General features: G+C 49.2%; 6 protein-coding genes across 6 annotated transcripts; 3 read left to right on the top strand and 3 right to left on the bottom strand.

The window, feature by feature from the left end:
• Positions 1–2,189: 2,189 nt before the first annotated feature.
• BDW70DRAFT_171111 (uncharacterized protein) lies at positions 2,190–3,270 on the top strand (the record flags this gene model as incomplete). The annotated part of the gene is made up of 3 exons (XM_073743128.1): positions 2,190–2,415; positions 2,467–3,014; positions 3,064–3,270. 3 exons carry the CDS (start codon positions 2,190–2,192, stop codon positions 3,268–3,270), a joined length of 981 nt encoding a protein of 326 aa, XP_073592460.1.
• Positions 3,271–4,319: 1,049 nt separating this feature from the next.
• Positions 4,320–5,919, top strand: BDW70DRAFT_142992 (MFS transporter). The gene is made up of 2 exons (XM_073738033.1): positions 4,320–4,905; positions 4,965–5,919. The coding sequence occupies exons 1-2, from the start codon at positions 4,527–4,529 to the stop codon at positions 5,864–5,866; spliced, it is 1,281 nt and encodes a 426-aa protein (XP_073592459.1). The 5' UTR covers positions 4,320–4,526; the 3' UTR covers positions 5,867–5,919.
• A 706-nt stretch (positions 5,920–6,625) lies between these two features.
• Positions 6,626–8,396, bottom strand: BDW70DRAFT_171110 (sugar porter family MFS transporter; the record flags this gene model as incomplete). The annotated part of the gene is made up of 4 exons (XM_073743127.1): positions 6,626–7,598; positions 7,656–7,904; positions 7,966–8,221; positions 8,276–8,396. The coding sequence occupies 4 exons, from the start codon at positions 8,394–8,396 to the stop codon at positions 6,626–6,628; spliced, it is 1,599 nt and encodes a 532-aa protein (XP_073592458.1).
• Positions 8,397–10,723: 2,327 nt separating this feature from the next.
• BDW70DRAFT_142991 (uncharacterized protein) lies at positions 10,724–11,414 on the bottom strand. Its single transcript, XM_073738032.1, has one exon. It carries the CDS (start codon positions 11,324–11,326, stop codon positions 11,045–11,047), a length of 282 nt encoding a protein of 93 aa, XP_073592457.1. The 5' UTR covers positions 11,327–11,414; the 3' UTR covers positions 10,724–11,044.
• A 2,914-nt stretch (positions 11,415–14,328) lies between these two features.
• Positions 14,329–16,380, top strand: BDW70DRAFT_171109 (Zn(II)2Cys6 transcription factor domain-containing protein; the record flags this gene model as incomplete). The annotated part of the gene is made up of 4 exons (XM_073743126.1): positions 14,329–14,393; positions 14,456–14,685; positions 14,744–15,358; positions 15,593–16,380. 4 exons carry the CDS (start codon positions 14,329–14,331, stop codon positions 16,378–16,380), a joined length of 1,698 nt encoding a protein of 565 aa, XP_073592456.1.
• Positions 16,381–16,400: 20 nt separating this feature from the next.
• On the bottom strand, positions 16,401–17,705 carry BDW70DRAFT_153149 (uncharacterized protein; the record flags this gene model as incomplete). The annotated part of the gene is made up of 2 exons (XM_073739574.1): positions 16,401–17,603; positions 17,655–17,705. The coding sequence occupies 2 exons, from the start codon at positions 17,703–17,705 to the stop codon at positions 16,401–16,403; spliced, it is 1,254 nt and encodes a 417-aa protein (XP_073592455.1).
• Positions 17,706–17,881: the final 176 nt, after the last annotated feature.

The raw sequence follows: 17,881 nt of genomic DNA, 5'->3' as shown, positions 1-17,881 counted from the left end.
TCTAGCAGGGTGAGGAGTCGCAGTTAATTAAACTCACGGTAGCGGTCATTATCCTCCACTGATTTCAATCTGTTCAGGAAGAGAGACAACAACCGAGGACCGCTGGATGACTTGGGACGCAGAACCTCACCAAAACCCCATTATGCTGGCAGACAAGAGTGATTGAGAGTAAGGCCAGGCTCAGTTTGTTTGGTGTAGATGTAGACCGAGTGTCTGCTGGGAACTATAAGAGTTCCCAAGGTTCATTTGTGACGCTGGGTCAGTTACCAGTTATCATAAGCGGCGTCGTCACCTGCAAGCCGTAGCCCAAGCTCGGAAGCTATCTGTGAAACATAGCATCGTTAAGTAGCTTCTAACAGTCACTCACTTCTTACCTCTGCATATTGGCAAATGAGATGATGAGACCTGAGCGTTTCATCTGTGTTGTGTGTGGAAGCAATCAACCACGGCAGAGATCACACTAGTACTATGCAGTGTTTGATACATATGACACCATCCTAATCAGGCACCACAACTGTTTGATGGGCCGCTCAAGACAAAAGAAAGCTAAACACTTGCTGCTACCTTCCCAAGTGCATTTTGTGGCTTCCAGAACGCTTCTTGTCTGTGTGACGCAAATCTTGCTTTCATGGTTCGCAGAACACCGAGTTATTCTTTAACTGATCCTAAGAACCGGAACTTTTCAAGCCCACCTCGCTGCCCGCTCAAAGGACATCACAGAGCTAACAGCCGCACCAGGAAGCAGATTAGGTACGGAGGATTAACAAACGTTGCCTGATAGTGCCAGCAGACCCACAAGAGCTGTGGATCGGACGCAGGGAAGGGCTAGCGGGTCTGGCAGGTCGTGGGAGCTTTAGGCGCCGGGCCAGAAGCAAAATCCAACTATTTCACGCCTCTCCGCTCCTATTTTTTCCGAGCAAAAGCCAAACAGGAAACGAGTTGATTCGTCGCTACACATCTTGACCGTGTTCAGTCTGCTCTCGATACGAAAACCTCATAAACGTTGATACGGAGATGAGGTCGTGGGCTACCTACAAGGATTCTCTCAATGGGAAGCTGATACTGACGAATCAGGCGACAGTATCTCCTTATGGCGATGCATCCCATTGCAGCTGCCATTGTCCTCCATATCGTAGATGCCGTCCATGTTATCGTACTTGACAGCAAACCTCACGCGCACTTGGTCAATGTGACACGAAGTCGGCTCAATTGCGTCAGGAGGCAATAGGGCTTAAATTCAGTGCCGCGCTCACCTACCGCACGGTTGAAACGCTATCGCGGATATTTACATGATCCAGAGACGGTCCGCCAGCAAAAATGAAGAGACTAGGCTGGTTATCACTCTCCTTAGAAGTATACTCATTATTACTCTATAATCTAGAGGAACCGATGGAGCCTTGCGCCTATTTGGGCACCTCTTCCAATCCACATGCCGGTTCCTTTGGCTAATATAAGCTTACTGCCTATTGCTTAACAAAGTAAACTTCTGACATATTACACCATAAGCTAATCACAGCCAAGGTAACACCAATCTCTTGCGTACCTAGGCGGGCACCTTGGTGACACCCAACCCCAATTCAACTGATCCAAGGCGTGCCTTAGAGTATACAGTGCACAGCTATGATGTGGGGAAAATCAGTTGTACTGTGTCAACTATAAACCTCAATTCACACGGCATGCCAAACGAGTACTCTTGGTCTTGGTGCCAGCACATTAGCACCCGATATATTTTCTCCCGTACTACAGCCAGGACGGGGCGGAAATCTATACTGTCTTTCTGAAGGGGCTTATAACCCTATTGGGCCGCACGTCCGATTCCAAAATATCCCGCTCCATCGTATATAGCCGTAATACAACGAGGTCTTATGATGTCAGCATGAGATCTATAAGCTCAGCTTCAAAAGCCTTTTAATGAAACGGCGCGTGGCTTCCGTTTTTTGTGGAACATTATACCCGATGACGGGGAGCACAAACATAGCACGGATGCATCAAGCTTGCTTCCAGATAGAGGCCAGTTTGATTGAATGTTACAATATATCGATCCGGACCGGGCACCCGTGGTCTGTGATGCTGTGACCCAGGGCCAGCATTAAGGGGTATATTAGACGCCGCCCATACCCTGCTGCTTCCGGCAAAAGCCAGGCACTGACCGTTCATACTCTCGTTACTTTGCCGCATCATCAACAATGATGGCTATCTCACTTAGGCTTTATCTTCTACCTACCCTTATGCTTGCCCTGCAGAGCAGTGCCACTCACTTGGATGCTAGGGAACCACCCGCTGATTGCTCCACGAACAGGACCTATACTGCAGTTTCTGGAGATACCTGCGCAAAGATCGCAAGTGCGCATAGCGTCCCACGGGGCTTATTGGTCGCGATTAATCACGTTCGGCCCGACTGTGCTGACCTGAGAGGTAAGACCAAGCTTCCTCGCTTCAGGCATTAATTTGCTAACCAGGATACAGTCGGCCAAGTTCTATGCTTACCTGAGCCCTGTGCGCTGTACCCTGTGCAAGCTGGGGCATCATGCATGGACATTGCGGCGGCCAACGCTCTCAGTGTGCAGGAACTTCTCGAATGGAACACATACATCAATTCCGAATGTACGAACCTCCAGGCCGGTGACGAGGTCTGCGTGGCCCCGCCAACCCCTTCACCGACTACAACATTTATGGCTTCCCCGACGACGCTGCAAAAGAGAGGTTACGCTACTTCGATCGTAGAGCCACCTGGCCCTGTCCCTCGCGGGACGACGAAGAACTGCGGGCTATACTATGAAGTAAAACCGGGCGATTTCTGTGACTCGATTGCCGACAGATTCAGCATTGACTATCAGCTCTTCAGGGATATCAACCCGGCCATTGACCGTGAATGCACGAATCTTGTCCCGGGTCTCTACTACTGCGTCTCCCCAACCCGGGACTGGAACCAGACAACGACTACCATCTCGACTTCGACGTACGCTTCTGCGCCTGCGCCCACGACCAGTGGAACTACTTCTAATTGTTACGAGGTAGGCAAGTTCGCCTCATTCATTGCCGATCTACTAACAGTGTCCTTAGTGGTACGTGGTTCACTCTGGAGACACCTGTAACCAAATCGGGTCGATCTATGGCATTTCCCTCCAGGAGTTACGGCTCTGGAACCCAAGCCTCAGACAGGACTGTTCGAACTTGAGACCCGGTCACGCGTATTGTGTCCATGGAGAGCTCCCCAGTATTCGGTCTCCGCACTCGACTCCCGCACAGCCTACCCCAGACCCCTCCTAAATCAGGGTAAAGACGGATGATTGGAACGTGGATTTGCTGTTCTTGGGATCCGTTCTGCAGCCGCTGGGTTTATAGAGCCCGTCTCTTGTTGGATGGGCTTGAGTCTTGAAAAAAGGAGGATCTGAAATATTGGGTGATTCCCGCAGCATAGTCCTCCCAACTACAATGTTCAAAACTGAGATAGGAGTTACAAATTCTAATTAGCTGGAGTCTGAGATCCTGGATTACGGCTTGACATTTTTTGGCCTACTCTTGTCCCACAGCGTAGGTATAATCTTTCCTGCATCAACAGTATACAATATTACCCCGAAAGATACTAAGTACGTATCTCTACTTTGCAAAAGCTACGAGTTAGGATAGAGCATTTGATAGTACCTCTTTCTCATTTTCGTGCTCTAGAAGCGAGTTTTTAAACCCATCATTGTAACCATAAAAAACAAGAATACTTCTCCAAGAAAACAAGTGGCTCCAATCAAGATAAACTTAACGACCATATATGAACGCAGTTCTTGCCTCTTCATCTCGAGATTCGAGCTGCAGAGCTTGGTCTCACCTCGGTTGTCACTTGATTGGACACGGACAACTGCGATTCTCTGCACGTCAAGACACGGCGTTGCCCTTGCTTTTAGCAGGCCGTTAGAATACCTAACCGTTTAGCGCCAGTATCCGGACAGAGAGGAGACGCTCTTACCAGGCTTCATGTAAGGTAGTGGCACCACTAGGGAAATCCTGACTAGTGCTTATGTGAAATCATACCCAATCAACCTATAGCATTCTTCTATATCTGCTTGCCGGTCTACCCGGATCATAAGATGACATCGCCATTTTTTTGAGTTTCTAATCAATCTTATCCGATCTAGTGTTGATATTCTGAAAGGCGCCGAAAACCGGAGGATGCCTGGTGCGTAGTAGGGGCCAAACAAAATGGATTTCTTATAGAAGCGCTATGTCGGCATTCATATAACCACCTTGAAATCTTCTATAAAATTGTTCTAAGCAATTTAAGAAACATGACATCCACTAACCCCCCTACGATCCCTTCCTACAATGACCGCATAGCAGCAATTACCCCTACACAAGCGAACATTGAACTAAACCCGGTCACCATTCAACAAAACTCCAGCAAAGAAAACGACGTCGATCCCTATCTTGTGTCTTTTGCCTCTCTGTCCGAACCGCTCGACCCGAAGAACTGGCCAAGGGGCAAGAAATGGGCCGTGACCGACGTCCTTTCCGCGACGGGCTTCAATCGGATCATGGTCTCCACGATCATGGCGCCGGCACTGTCCCTAATCTCGCAAGAACTTAATATGTCCACCACTGAATCCGCAATGGCGCTATCAACCTACCTCCTGGCAACCGCAATCGGGCCCCTGCTGATCGGACCATTGTCCGAAGTCTACGGCCGGAAACAGATACTGCACGCCAGCAACATCTGGTTCCTCGTGTGGAATCTAGTATGCGGGTTCGCGAATAGTAAGAAGCTACTCATTGCGGCGCGGTTCCTGGCGGGGTTCGGGGCGAGTGCGGTCTATGCGCTTGCCAGCGGGGTGCTAGGGGATATCTGGCACGATCAAGAACGGGGCCGGAGTTTAGGAGCGTACCTGCTAATTCCTTTATTGGGGGCTGCTGTTGGTACCGTTTACCATTTATCACTTACTACTTGGCCTTGCGAGTTGCTGACGCAATTGCAGGACCTATCATCGGTGGCTTCATGGCCGGCCGCACAACCTGGCGATGGATGTTTTGGTCGACGTCAGTTTTCCAGGCTGTCATGATCCTCGTCTCGTTCAGTGTCTTCGACGAGACCCACGCACCGACTATCCTAAGGAAGCAGGCAGAGACGCTGCGCCGTGACACGGGAGACCCGCGATACCAGACAGTCGAAGAAAGGCTCCGTAGAGATGGATCGCCTTGGTCCGCCTTGGGAAAGGCCTTCACGCGGCTTCTGCGCCTTCTAATCCTTCATCCTATTATACAGATCGATAGTATCATCTCCGCTTTTAACTATGGGATCCTGTATATTGTTCTCTCGACGTTCTCCTCTCTGTGGATCGACCAGTATGGTGTCAGCGTTGAGCTTAGCGGATTGCATTACATCGCAATTGCCCTGGGTGAGATGGCCGGGAGCCAAGCCACTGCGTTGCTCATGGACATGCTTTACAAGCGCCAGAGCCGTCTTAGCACCCCGGATCCTGAATCGCGTCTCCCACTCACCCTCTTCGGCGCCCTCCTGGCCCCGATCGGCCTGCTTTTCTACGGCTGGGCCGCCGCGTATAGGCTGCACTGGGCCGTTATTGATTTGGGTATTTTCATTGCGCTGTTCGGGCTGCAGAGTACCGGGATGCCAATGCAAGCATATATTATCGAGACATACCCTCAGCACACTAGTAGTGCTGCGGCCGCTAGCCAGTTGCTGCGTAGCTTAACAGCATTTTGTTTCCCGCTGTTTGCGCCCAGAATGTATACTGTTCTAGGATATGGGTGGGCAAATAGTACGCTAGCGTTTGCAGGGTTGGTACTTGGGGTTCCGGCGCCATTTGTGCTTTGGCGCGTTGGGGGGAGGTTGAGAAGAAGGATGAGGGAGAGCTATTAGAGGCTTAAGTTAGGAAGTAGGGGACCTGGCCATAATCTGGAGCAGAAATCTAAGTCACTTAATACCGACGAGTAGTCATGGAGGTCTCTAAATTCTTCGGAATATGTCTGGGTATTCGTTGCGCATGGCTTTTGACGACTGCTCACAGGTATCCTTCTATTCATCTCGTTGTAGATTCAAACGAACCATGTTCCAGTCTCCGCTATTGCTTTCTTCTACTTCAGGGACGCATACAAGTCGAACTTTTACTATATGTCGGTACCGGTGCTTCCAGAGTCGTGCATACGAACCGTATCATCTTTGTGCTCAAAGCTAAGATAACAATCTCTTGGAACGCAGCTCGCAGTAAGGCACCAGCATACACGCGAGGTACCATCCAGCCAGTCAGGGAATTTATTGCTCGGTTTAATCTGGCTGTACATCATGCGTAGGACGACGGTAATGGCTGGTGGAGTATGGTGGGCACTTAGTTTCATGAAGCATATCGAAAGCAAGATGTTGGAGCTTGGCCATGATTTACTGAATCGAATATGGTTTACCTGGTCTATAGACAGGATCAGGCCATCTAGTCCGGTGGGAACTTTCAGTTAAAGTATACTCTTGGAGGCTAGTTCCATACGACACTGCAGGCACCCTCACTCGGCCTAGGCAGTGCTGGGCCTTTCGAGCTATCCTCCTACAAGGTTCGACTTGCAAACGTCTAGGCAATATTGAGATAGAACTAGCTATAGTCATTTGAGTGTGTGAATGGGTACTCATCTAGCTATACGTTTCTGGGTCAGATTTTGTAGCCTCCTCGACTTCCATTGATATCCCCTTTGCATTCTTCTGCAGCTCCTCATCCTCATGTTGGATATATTTGAGCGGTCGCTTGACGCAAGTTGCATCAGGGTCCCCTGTAACAACCAGGGATGGGTTAGTACGATAATAAGAATCCAGGTCTTCCAGCGTGCGGTTTGCAGTTTCCGGGTATAAAAAGTAGATGACCGGCAAGAAGCCGGCATTGAAGATTGTCCAGACGATCCAAAATCTCCAGCCGATATTCTGAATACCAATAGGAGTGATTTCCACGACGACAAAGTTGGTCATCCAGTTTGTGGCCGTGGCGACAGCTGCGCCCTTATTCCGCATGGGAAGCGAATTGATCTCAGTTGGGTAAAGCCACGGAACACCTAGCATACCCATTCCAAAAGCGATGAAGTAGAGGAAGAAGAATGCAATCGAGGCCGAGGCGATCTTTTCTTTGCCGGGGCTTGTCTCCGCGTACCGCAGCAGGATAGTAATGACGAGGAATGAAAAGCCCTGCCCGGCAGTAGAGAAGAGCATCAGCCCTCTTCGGCCCCAGCGTTCGACCAACGGCACGGCAAGGCAGGTGAAGAGCAGATACGATACTGAATTGCACGCAGACAAAAGCCGGGCCATACTCTCCGACAAGCCGACCGCGTTGATGAGAATGAGCGGCATGTAGTAGGACATGATGTTGATTCCTTCGAATTGCTGCATAAACTGTGTGCCGGCGCCCAGAAGGAGCCGGCGAAGGCTTTTGGTATCGTTGGTTCCCTTTTTACGAAGGAAGAGTTCAGTCCAGGTAGGCGCATTCTCCCGTTCGTACTGGACACTGAATCGAATCTCATTGCGCTGCGTCAGGATATAGGAATCTGTCACTGGCTTGTCCTCAATCGCGGCCAGGATCTCTACTGCCTCTTCCTCACGGCCCTGTTCCATGAGCCATCTAAAGATCATCAGCCTTAGGTCCAAGGAAAAAAGAGGCTTTCTGCTACACGCGTACCTGGGTGACTCGGGAAGCCAGGGGACCGTTGCGAAGAGAATGAGAATAAAGACAAACTGGAAGGCGATGGGGAACCGCCAAGCCACCGCGCCTCCACGGAACGAGAGCCCATAGTTGATCCAATTCACTAAAGAGAAGCCGGCGATGTTCATGACCAGCTCAAAGATGACCAACTTCCCTCTCCACTTGTGGTGCGCTGTTTCGGTCTGCCAGACAGGCGCCGTCGTGGTGTTGATACCGTTTCCTATGCTGAACCCCAGAATCTCAGTATTAGTTGGTTTTGAACACGAGGGAGGCATCAATCGCATACCCAAGGACGATCCGACCAACAAACATCTGGGCGAGGCTGTAGGAGCTCGCCTTGATAATAGTTCCAATCGCCATGATTGTCGTTCCCAGCAGAATAGTCTTCTTCCGTCCAAGCCGCTCGCCACATGTAAAGGCAGCAATCGCGCCAAAGAAACAGCCGATATCGTAAATTGCTGTCACCGTCGAAAGCACTTGGGTTCTTGAGGGTCCGACTAGATCGTGGAGCTGGAGAAAGTCCTGCGTGACTGTCACCCCGCCTGTGATCGTTTATCAGCTGTTGCTCCAATCCACCCCGGTCCAAAGCGACATACTAAACACGCCTTGATCGTAACCAAAAAGGGTCATGTCAGTAGCACATGCCACCGTGAGCCAAAAGGTGAGCCAGCCTCCACGGAGCCCGAAAAAGGGCTTTTTAGCGTCTGTGGATCCCATTGTGTATGAAATGCCAATACTAGGGCTTCACCACGCCGGACGTCTTCGACAAGGATAAGACGGCTTGCTCCCAATATTTATTCTCACCTACCCCACACTCGCGCCAGAGCGTGGGGGATTCTGCGGGGTATATAGCCGGAATTCGGGTTTTAACCGGCTCCAAGATAGCGGCTGTTGATGACAGCACGGGTATTTGGCGGGGAAGACCATGCCGATCCCATTCGGTAACCCTTGGAACCCAATCATCGTTGACTTTCATTCCCGGTGTTGGGGTATTTTTCCGATCTCAGGCATATCCACGAGCATGCCAGCTAGATACGGGAACAAAAACGCACATCTTATCTTGGGGATTAGTCTTGATGACACACTGGAAGCGTTTCTCATTGAATCATTCTGTTGATGTAGCTCGATCACTAAAGAATCTTTTATCAGGGTCCATATTTTCAGAACTGACCAACGTAAGAGAGTACGGTAGGATGTGGACGACTTCCAGATATAGGAACAAGTTGTCCAATTCAATTCGTAGAGATTCCATTGCCCATGCAATCTTTCCGTTCCTGTTCAAGAAGTTACTCAGCTCCACGCCGAATGAACTGGAAAATACGCATCGAATATGCTCACACACAAGGCAACTCTGCCTTAGTTTACGGCCACTCTCCGTTGCCTGAGTGATTAGGATCGGTTGCAGTAGAAAGGGATGTGGATGTGGGTTGCGCTGTTTTGACTGACGAAGCTCTAGCTATGACACCATTACTTAGTACATCTCTTTCGAGGAGCAGTATCAAACTCGAATACACAAAATCATTCAGCACGAAGAAGTAATAGGCTTTCGACGATACAGTATACTTACCAAGTTATCAATCTTTCCTCGAATATCCCTCAAACGGTCCAACCCAATGATCGGGATTTACTAAATATGCAGGTAACGAGGCTTTTCCGCCTCAAAAGGTATCAAAGATCAACAGCAAGCCGGAAGCTGGGAAATAAAGCACCATAAATGCACTCTACAAAGATTAATGAAAAATGGCCGAATAGGGACAGTAGCTGCGTACCCCTCGTGAAACTTGCTCAAGCTATGGTGCCTGATATGGCGGTCCGAGGTCGGTGGCACATTCTGCCTTATGATGCGACACTAAGGTGATGATCTACGAAAGTGGGATAATTCAGAACAGCTTCAAAAAGTTGCTGATGTGAAATATGTTCATGCCGCTTAAAGATATCCTTATATCTGAGCACAGCCGACAAGACACGTTAATCTAACTCATTAAAGGCACGTGCCCTCTAGCCAGCCACAGCTCCAAAGAGATGGCAGTGGGGGAACGAGCACTGCTCGAAAAAGCTGGTAGAAATGTCCTGTGTATTCTTCCAATAAAAAATGATATAGATATACTAAGCTCCCCAGACCGTCGTTCTGAAAAGATATTAGAAAATGAAAGAACCGTGACCTAGATTTCCTTTGGCTCGATCAAGAATCTTGGCCCTTGGATTAAAGAAACCCTCCCAGATGAGTGACCGAGGACAAGTACTCCATCATTCACGGAAAAGCAAAACGGGTGATATGACTGTGGTAGCCAAAGTATCCTTCTCTCCTGAAGACAAAGCCATTGATCAAGGAATAGAGATATCCCAGCACCCGCTCGGGGCCAGACCCACTTAGAATGGCCTTCAAGGGTCTGCAACAGCTCCCCCTTGGCGGGATCCCAGAGCTTGGTGTCGGGAAGATCGACGGATGCTAGTCGATTTTCGTCCGGTGAGAAGGCCACTGACCCAGGTGATTCATCATGGTCTTTAAGGGTCTGCAGCAGCTCACCTGTGGCAGGGTCCCAGAGACTTATGGTGTCGTCATAAGAGCCGGATGCTAGTAGCTTGCCATCTGGTGAGAATGCCACTGACTCAACCGGTCCCAAATGGTTTTCAAGAGTCTGTTGTTCTGCACTCCAGGTCTGTTAGACCTTAGGTAACTGGGACCAGCCTGACAGGTTATAGTTGAATATTCTCCTAATAATTGAGCCTTCAGGAGAGAACATCAGGCCTGATGAATAAAGTTGAAGGGGTGCAGTCTCTGTAAATATTGATTTTTGAGGACAAACCGCCTAGCATCATAGAAGAATTCTGACAGCTCAGAGTCTTTTTCTTCCTGATCTTCTTATTAGTAGACGCTGCAATAAGTTGTGAAATACTTACTTGGATGGCGTATTGTAATCTACATATCGCTCAAATAACATCGGACATAAAGCCCAAGATCCTCATCACTTCCATCCAATGAAGAAAGTGTCTATTTAGGAATAAACACGCCTTTTCAACCGCCCCCGCTGGATCCCAACTTTGCATCATGTGCTGAGTCCAGTACCGGCATGCATACTGTAATTCTGGTGGCACATGCTCATTAATAGAGTCAGAATCGATCTCACTTTGCTGCAGGGTGTCATCGGGTAATATGCAAATATTCTTTTTCAACTTGCTCTCCATAACCCAGAGGCATTGTCACTAAGCTTCTGGTGGATTGCCTCTTCATCTATCCGGAACTTCTTGCTCTGCGTATTATCCCTGGTTGCGCTGTTAAAAAGAAAGTCCCGAAATGATAGATGTCGGAGTCGAACAGGCAATTCTGGGTTATCGGGTATAATGAACACAGATTGAAGGCATTTTCAACAGATATTGACATTGTTGGATGCGATGCTTGATTTCAAGCCGAGAAGCTGCGAGAGCGTGTTGACTGGGAGAGGAGTAGCAAGTGCGATTATCGGGCCTATTATGTCCTTGAATCTCTGAATCAATCGCGCAGTCTCCCACTCATTTTGACCAGCCAGAATTTGATTCAGCACCGGTACGTATGTTCGAGCCATTTCTGATACATAGCTGGTTTTGTCATTCAGAACTTTCTGGAGGCAGTCCTGAGGGTCATAGGTGGTGCCAATGAATCGACACATAGTAGCAGCAGAGATAAACAGTGGCACCGTCCTTGCAAGATGGTCATTTATAGCCTCTTGACCAGGCCATTCCGCAGGAGGATCACGAGTTCTTCGAATCTGTGTGAAGGAATGCTCCAGAAAAATGAAAACATCATGAGTTATTTCTGATGTAGGAATGCTGTGAAGATCCATGTTCTGAAGGCTGTTTTCAACTGCTTCAAAACCAAGGCGGATTGGCAGTTCAGGTCTGCTGGTCATGAAGAATCGTAGGCATACAGACTCTAATTCTTGGACTTGAGGTAAGAGCCGCAGAAGAACACTAATGTCATGGTCACATTGTCAGTATCTGATTGGAACTCATCCAATGCGTCAATTACAGCCACCAAAGTGACAGCGGGTTCTAGATCCAGAGTATTAAGGGATTGAAATATGAGTTTTCTGAATTGTTCCGCAGTTGCCTTTCCTGATATATAAGGATCATCCTTGACAGCTTTCTCGGTCTCTGGTCCCAGGTCAGGCAAGTATTCGCCAGCTGTTGTGCAAAAGCTGGAAAAAGCGATTTCTTGTTATTTCTGCCGTCTTCATTCCGTCTACAAAAAAAAAGCTGGCAGCGAATAACCTTTTTTCTTTGAGTTGTCCTGCTACTGTCCGAGAAATTGTTGATTTTCCAGTACCAGCTTCGCCTGTTAGCCAGTATATGCATTTTCCGTGAGATGATTCCGCCCAGCCCCCAACTTGACGAAGTAATTCGGTTCTGGTTTCAGGAAGACACTCTTCAACTTTGTTCTCAAAGGAATCATATATGGCCTCTTCCACGATTTTCAGGTCATGCAGGTCAAATTTTCGTTCAAGTGAGTCAGTAGATCCCCTAAGGTTAAGGTAGAAGTAAGTGTTCCGTAAAAGAAACGCCTTATGTAAGCTGCAACCCACACATGATCAATGTGCAATGCTGCCACAAGAGTGAAGTATACCCCTTTAGCTGGCTGATAGCATCATCTATTTCTGGCTCTGCAAGGGTCATTCCCAGTGTTGGAATCCTCGTCATCGGATGGAGCTTTGCGTATCTTCTGGATTGATCTTCTTGCTCAGGTTCTCAAGAACCACCTTGCAAGTTCCAACGTCATCAGATTTCTTGTGAAGGGCGAGAAGGTTTTCCCCGTCAGGTCCCTGAAGCATGCCATTAAGCGACTTGAGTATGCTCTTAAGGCTGGTGATCTCTCCATTTAGGTCGTTGATTTCTTTTTCGGCATTCTTGACATTTTTATATATTCTCCACAGACGTCTGCAAGAGCGTCGGCCAGTTGAATGACTGCAGTCACGCTGGCCGCGCATGACAGGGGATCCATCTTAAGACTCTCAGGGAATGAGCAATTCAACAGTACGATAGGGCGGCTGTTTCGGCGGATGAGGAATATAGGCCTAGGAAGTTGATGTCGTTGCCATCTATGTCAGAAATCATCGAGGGGCAAGCGCCGTAAGAATGAGGCTGTGAGCATATAGCTTCTGATTGGTTTGCGGCTAGAAACCAATCAGTTCTCAGAGAATAAATAAGCCAGGTTGTACTATCAGATTACTGCAAGATTCGTACCCTTCTGGATTTGTATAGCTTGCCTGAGTCACTAACCCTTTGGATTCAAAATTGCCTTTGGGTCAAGCCAAGTCGGCAAACCCTAAAGTCCGCTTATCTGATGCGGCCATAATGTGTCTTCCATTAACTGGCCAAACATGTCATGTTAGAGCTCGCCTTTCCGTCAAGGAGCTTATATTGTTTGTGTGCATAATTAACATAGACAATATGATTGTAATTTCTGGGGAAAGGCTATCAATGACGTTTGAAAATATATAATCATCAAGGAGAGCCACGCTCTTCCTCCTTGAGCCACTTGACAGATGCCTAGTAGCATATCATTCCAAGCTACCTGAGAGCAACGGGTAATGCGAATTAGGTTCGATTCCAGAGAGGGACTTCTTTTATTGGGTCAGACAGCGTCTGGCACCTGGTGCTTACTTCAATTCCAGGTAAGGCTCATTAGCTCTCGCGGTATCACAATCTTGCACCATCTTCTCCCGAGTCTGCAGCTGCAAAACTGGACTCGCACAATCAGGTTTTAGTTGACGGCCTTCGCAGACAGATTCAAAGTTGGGCACCAGTATTCAGAATCAGTCCGTAGCTTCAGTCGCTCCTTGGGGTTTCACGGTAACTTGTACTGCGAGCGCTACTTCAAATCGAGCACATTTGGTGTGCTGAAGTCAATCCTGCCGACCTTTAGAAGAAACAATTGCAGGTAGACCTTGGACATCGCGGGTTACCCACGACGGGTCGGGCTTGGGTACAGTATCTAAACCCGCGGGTTGAGTACGGGCCCAGTCTTGAACCCGTACGGGTTTTTGGTAACCCGCGGGTTAGCAAACAGTACAAACACGCTGTATAAATCTACTATGCAGAAATCAACACTTTTATGCAGGGAATGCAACCTAATGTGGAGATTCTATGTAATATGGGTCTTGCGGTTAATCGCGGGTTTTGGGTACGGGTTCTGACCCACGACCCAGTTCGTGGGTTCGAGTTCTGACCTTGGGCTTGTCACGGGTTTGTCATGATCTTAAGGAAGAAACCTCAACTGTGATTGCAACAGATATCAATCTATCACCTTCATTGGGCTTCTCGGCGTGGGATTACATATTTTGTGTCGCCCGGCTGAAAAATGCATAGAGCTATATATTTTGCCGGCGAAACTGCCACTACAGAGCCAGGGGAGCTAATGTCACTGTAGAGCTGAGAGACTCAAAGAGTAAGAAGAGTGATGACTGACGATTACATCTGAACTGATTTGACTGCACTGAAGTACTGCTTCCTGCGAGAAAGATAAATGGACGCCATGTTTACGGGGAAATTGCTTTTAGGCTAGACAGGCGATGCCCGATGCGGCATATTAGCCGACGGGTTCCCCGCAGAACGGTAGATGGCCACCGTCTCCCTCTCGCCTTCAGCAATTACAATCGTACGATACTGCAATTAGATGACCGGTCATCAGTCTGGAATTAGACCGCGCACCAAAGGGGGGTCACGGTCTCGGAAAGGATGGTCGGCACTCAGCCCCCCATCTGGCGGGATATTGTTGCTAACGGCTGATACGTCTCATTCAGTCCCGAGTGTCGAAGTCGGAAGATCAAGTGCGATGAACAGACGCCGCAATGTGCGCAGTGTCTTAAGACTGGTCGCGTCTGTCGGATTGTTGACAGCTTGTTCAAACCGCATTCCTACACCTTTCTAGCGCAGACGTCGCCGAAACCGAAATCGCGGGATGCTCGTTCTGTTCGTGCTGAAGACAAGGATGCTGACGAAGAATTGACCCGGAAGACTAATCCGCTGAATGGTAATCACCTAACTCGCTATAAAATGTACGCTTACGAATCACTGATGTGGCTAAGTAGAGAAAGACGCTGTGGCACCGAAGGCCGTGGACAACAAACCAAATGAGGCGCGCACACATCCACCAAATCATGATGACCGTGCCCTAACTGCAGAAACGATGGCCATCCCGCCTCTACCTGAGTGTGTCCAGACGGAGAGAGTGTCACTAGCAAGCACGAGCAAGCGTCCTGAGGACGCGACAAACCAGGCCGGAGAGACTTACCACGACCGCTGCGAAATCGCCTTCTTTCTTCGCCACTTTTGCGAAGGTCCTGGACAATGGATGGACCTCTGTACTGATCAGTCTTACTTCAGCCAGAACGCCCTCGCAATATCTCACAGGAGCCCACTAGTACGCTACGCGGCCTGCGCCTTAGCTGCAAAGCAACTTGGTCAAACTAGGCACCCGGAATCACATATCCGACAGACCGACGCCCAAAGGTCGATGTTGAAAGCGCTGATTGACACGAAACTTGGATTTACCTGGTATGGTGCCAAATATTATGAGAAGGCAATCCAGCTACTGGCACAACAGCTCTCCAGCAGGGACGGGGGGACGTACTCGAGATCGCCAGGCCATGTATACGGCGTGGAGACACCCAGCCGCCAGCACGCATGCGAGAATGATGAAGAGAGTCTGTCGTTCCAGATTATAGCAGCCTGTATTTTATGTCAATACGAGGACGTAAATGCTACAATCCGGGCCTGGTCAGGACACATCGACGGAGTCTTTCGCCTGTTCAAACCTCACTTTCCAGAACTTGCATGTTTCCACCTCTGCGCCACAATTCCACAGCCAGCGAGGGCACTTGACGCAACTTTTTGGTTCTTCGTCGTAAATGATATGCTGAATGCCTGTATGTTATTAGCATATGCTGGAATATTATCGCTGACAATTGACCTAGTTGTTACGCAACGTAAGACTCGAGCAGATCCTGACGACATTGTCCTTTGGTGCAAAATGGGCCTTCCGGTTGATGCGTACGGCAACCTCTTGCCCGAAACCCGACACGACGGTCTATTTGAAACCATTCTTTTCAAGGCTCTGATAAGGTTAATGTGCCGCCTGGTCAATTCTGATCTTGGCAGTGCCGCAAAGTGGACTTTGATCAGTGAGGAATTTGATCGTTGGCAGGGTGCTGTGCCGTTATCGTTCTACATTCCTATTACCTGGCCTTCTGATGGGCCCAATCCTGGTGATAGTATAGAGTCTTGCTCGAGGGAGAATACCTCGAGGGAGACATGGTTCGCGAATGACATTTGTGCTATGACCGTGGCCTTCTATCATATGTCGCGGATCATTCTTCTTGCCAACTGCCCGAACGGTATAGTTGTTCGGCAACATGGTATCAAGGATGGATTAATAGCGACATTTAATGCACTTCAACAGGAGCTAAGAAAGCATGCACTAGAGATCATGGCTATAGTGCATGCAATGCCGAGCGAAAGAGTTCAGAAGTACATGCTACAGCCGCTTTATGTCGCCGGTCGCCACTTAACAGATCCTCAAGAACGAAGTGGTTTACTTCAGATACTACGAAACATGGGAGACGATTTTGGGCTTTTCACCGACTACCGGATCCGGGACCTTTGCGATGAATGGGGAATGGAGTGCAGCGGTATCGACCGGAGAGATGGCTATGGAATTTGGACTTGAACAAAAATGAACTGACTAGACTAATGCAATACCACCTCTTGCCGTCTTTGCCAGTCCAGCGCACCGTTATAAGAACAATTATAATCCGTAAACTCTGCAGGGTTCATATGCACCCGGCGACTTCCAGGTTCCGTGGCTGGCTCTGCAGCGTGGCGGCTATACAACTGAATTGTCGTCGCCCGATCATACCTGCATCTGAAGATGGTTTCGTTCACCCTGGCTACAGCATCCATAGTGTTGGCTGAGGCTGATTTTTCAAACTCGTCAAAGAATGCTCCAAGCGCTTCAGCGTCCTCGATGGCCTGACTGGCTCCTTGGCCTTGAGTAGGTAACATCGCATGGGCTGCGTCGCCGATCAAGATCGCTCTGCCACGATACCACGTCTGCAAGGGATCCAGGTCTCGGAGCTGCCAGAGCCCTAGACTGGATGATTTTGCAAGGAGGAGAGGCTTTTGCGCCCAGTCTGGAAAATCCGCGAAGGACTGCATCATCTTATCGTGATCGCCCTTTGTCGTCCAGCTCGTGCGTGTTGGATCTTCATTCATATTCTCATCTGGCACAAGGGCAACAATGCTATAGATCGTGCCGCCCCTTGCAGGACCCATGATCAAGCGCCTGTCCCGGCCAATCACCATTGTTGTGCATCCCCTCCGTGGATCAATGACTTTAGCAACGTCGGCCTCCCGTTGGAGGTCTTCTGCCGAGATCATCATTCTGTACGCAGAGAGTCCGGTAGGCCGCGCAGTGACTTTCTGCCCGAGGACGGATTCGCGAACAACGCTTTTGATGCCATCTGCGCCGACGATCAGATCCGCAGAGATGACCTCTCCGCTGGCTAGTGCTACAGTTCCTTCTTCACAATTACAGTTCACAACCTTGCTTGAAGTACGGACTGTGGCCGCTCTCCCCGGGAATGCATGCGATGTTGCCCGCTCTCTCAAAACCTCATGCAGATCTGCACGATGATACAGAACCCTTTCCGCGCCGTACTTTCCTTTTGTCTGGAGAGGTATATGCAGCTGCAGTTCTCCGTCGAGATTATAAATTTCGAAAGCCTCGTCATCCATGGACCCGCGCTCCTTAAGCTTCGCCGCGAGGCCCCATTGTCCTTCGACAATTTTTGATGCGTTTGGCTGGAGAGATATCGTAGCACCAATCTCTTGGCTGATGGGTGATTGCTCAAGTACGGTTATCTCCCTTTCATTCTGCCGGAGGACGATGGCCTGTCACAGTCTGTGTTAGCCAGTTCTTGCAAGCTTGGATGGGGTTGCTACCGCTGCGAGGCCGGCTATTCCGCCGCCAACGATGATGACCTTGAAAACCATTTCCCAAGTGTTCAGATTGTGTGTACGTGCGGGTATGTCAGAGTCAATCATCTAGATTAATGCGATCACAGGTGGAGCCGAATATGAGAGGCTTATCGCCAGGCCTCTCCACTTTAGCCTCCTCGGCGGCTTCGGGGGCAGCCGAAGCCTCCCTGGCTCTACCCTACCGAGCAACC

Source organism: Aspergillus foveolatus (genome assembly GCF_047715535.1).
Source record: "Aspergillus foveolatus strain CBS 279.81 unplaced genomic scaffold BDW70scaffold_67, whole genome shotgun sequence".
In the NCBI taxonomy this organism is placed as follows: domain Eukaryota; kingdom Fungi; phylum Ascomycota; class Eurotiomycetes; order Eurotiales; family Aspergillaceae; genus Aspergillus; species Aspergillus foveolatus.
This window is presented reverse-complemented; position numbering and strand designations above follow the sequence as displayed.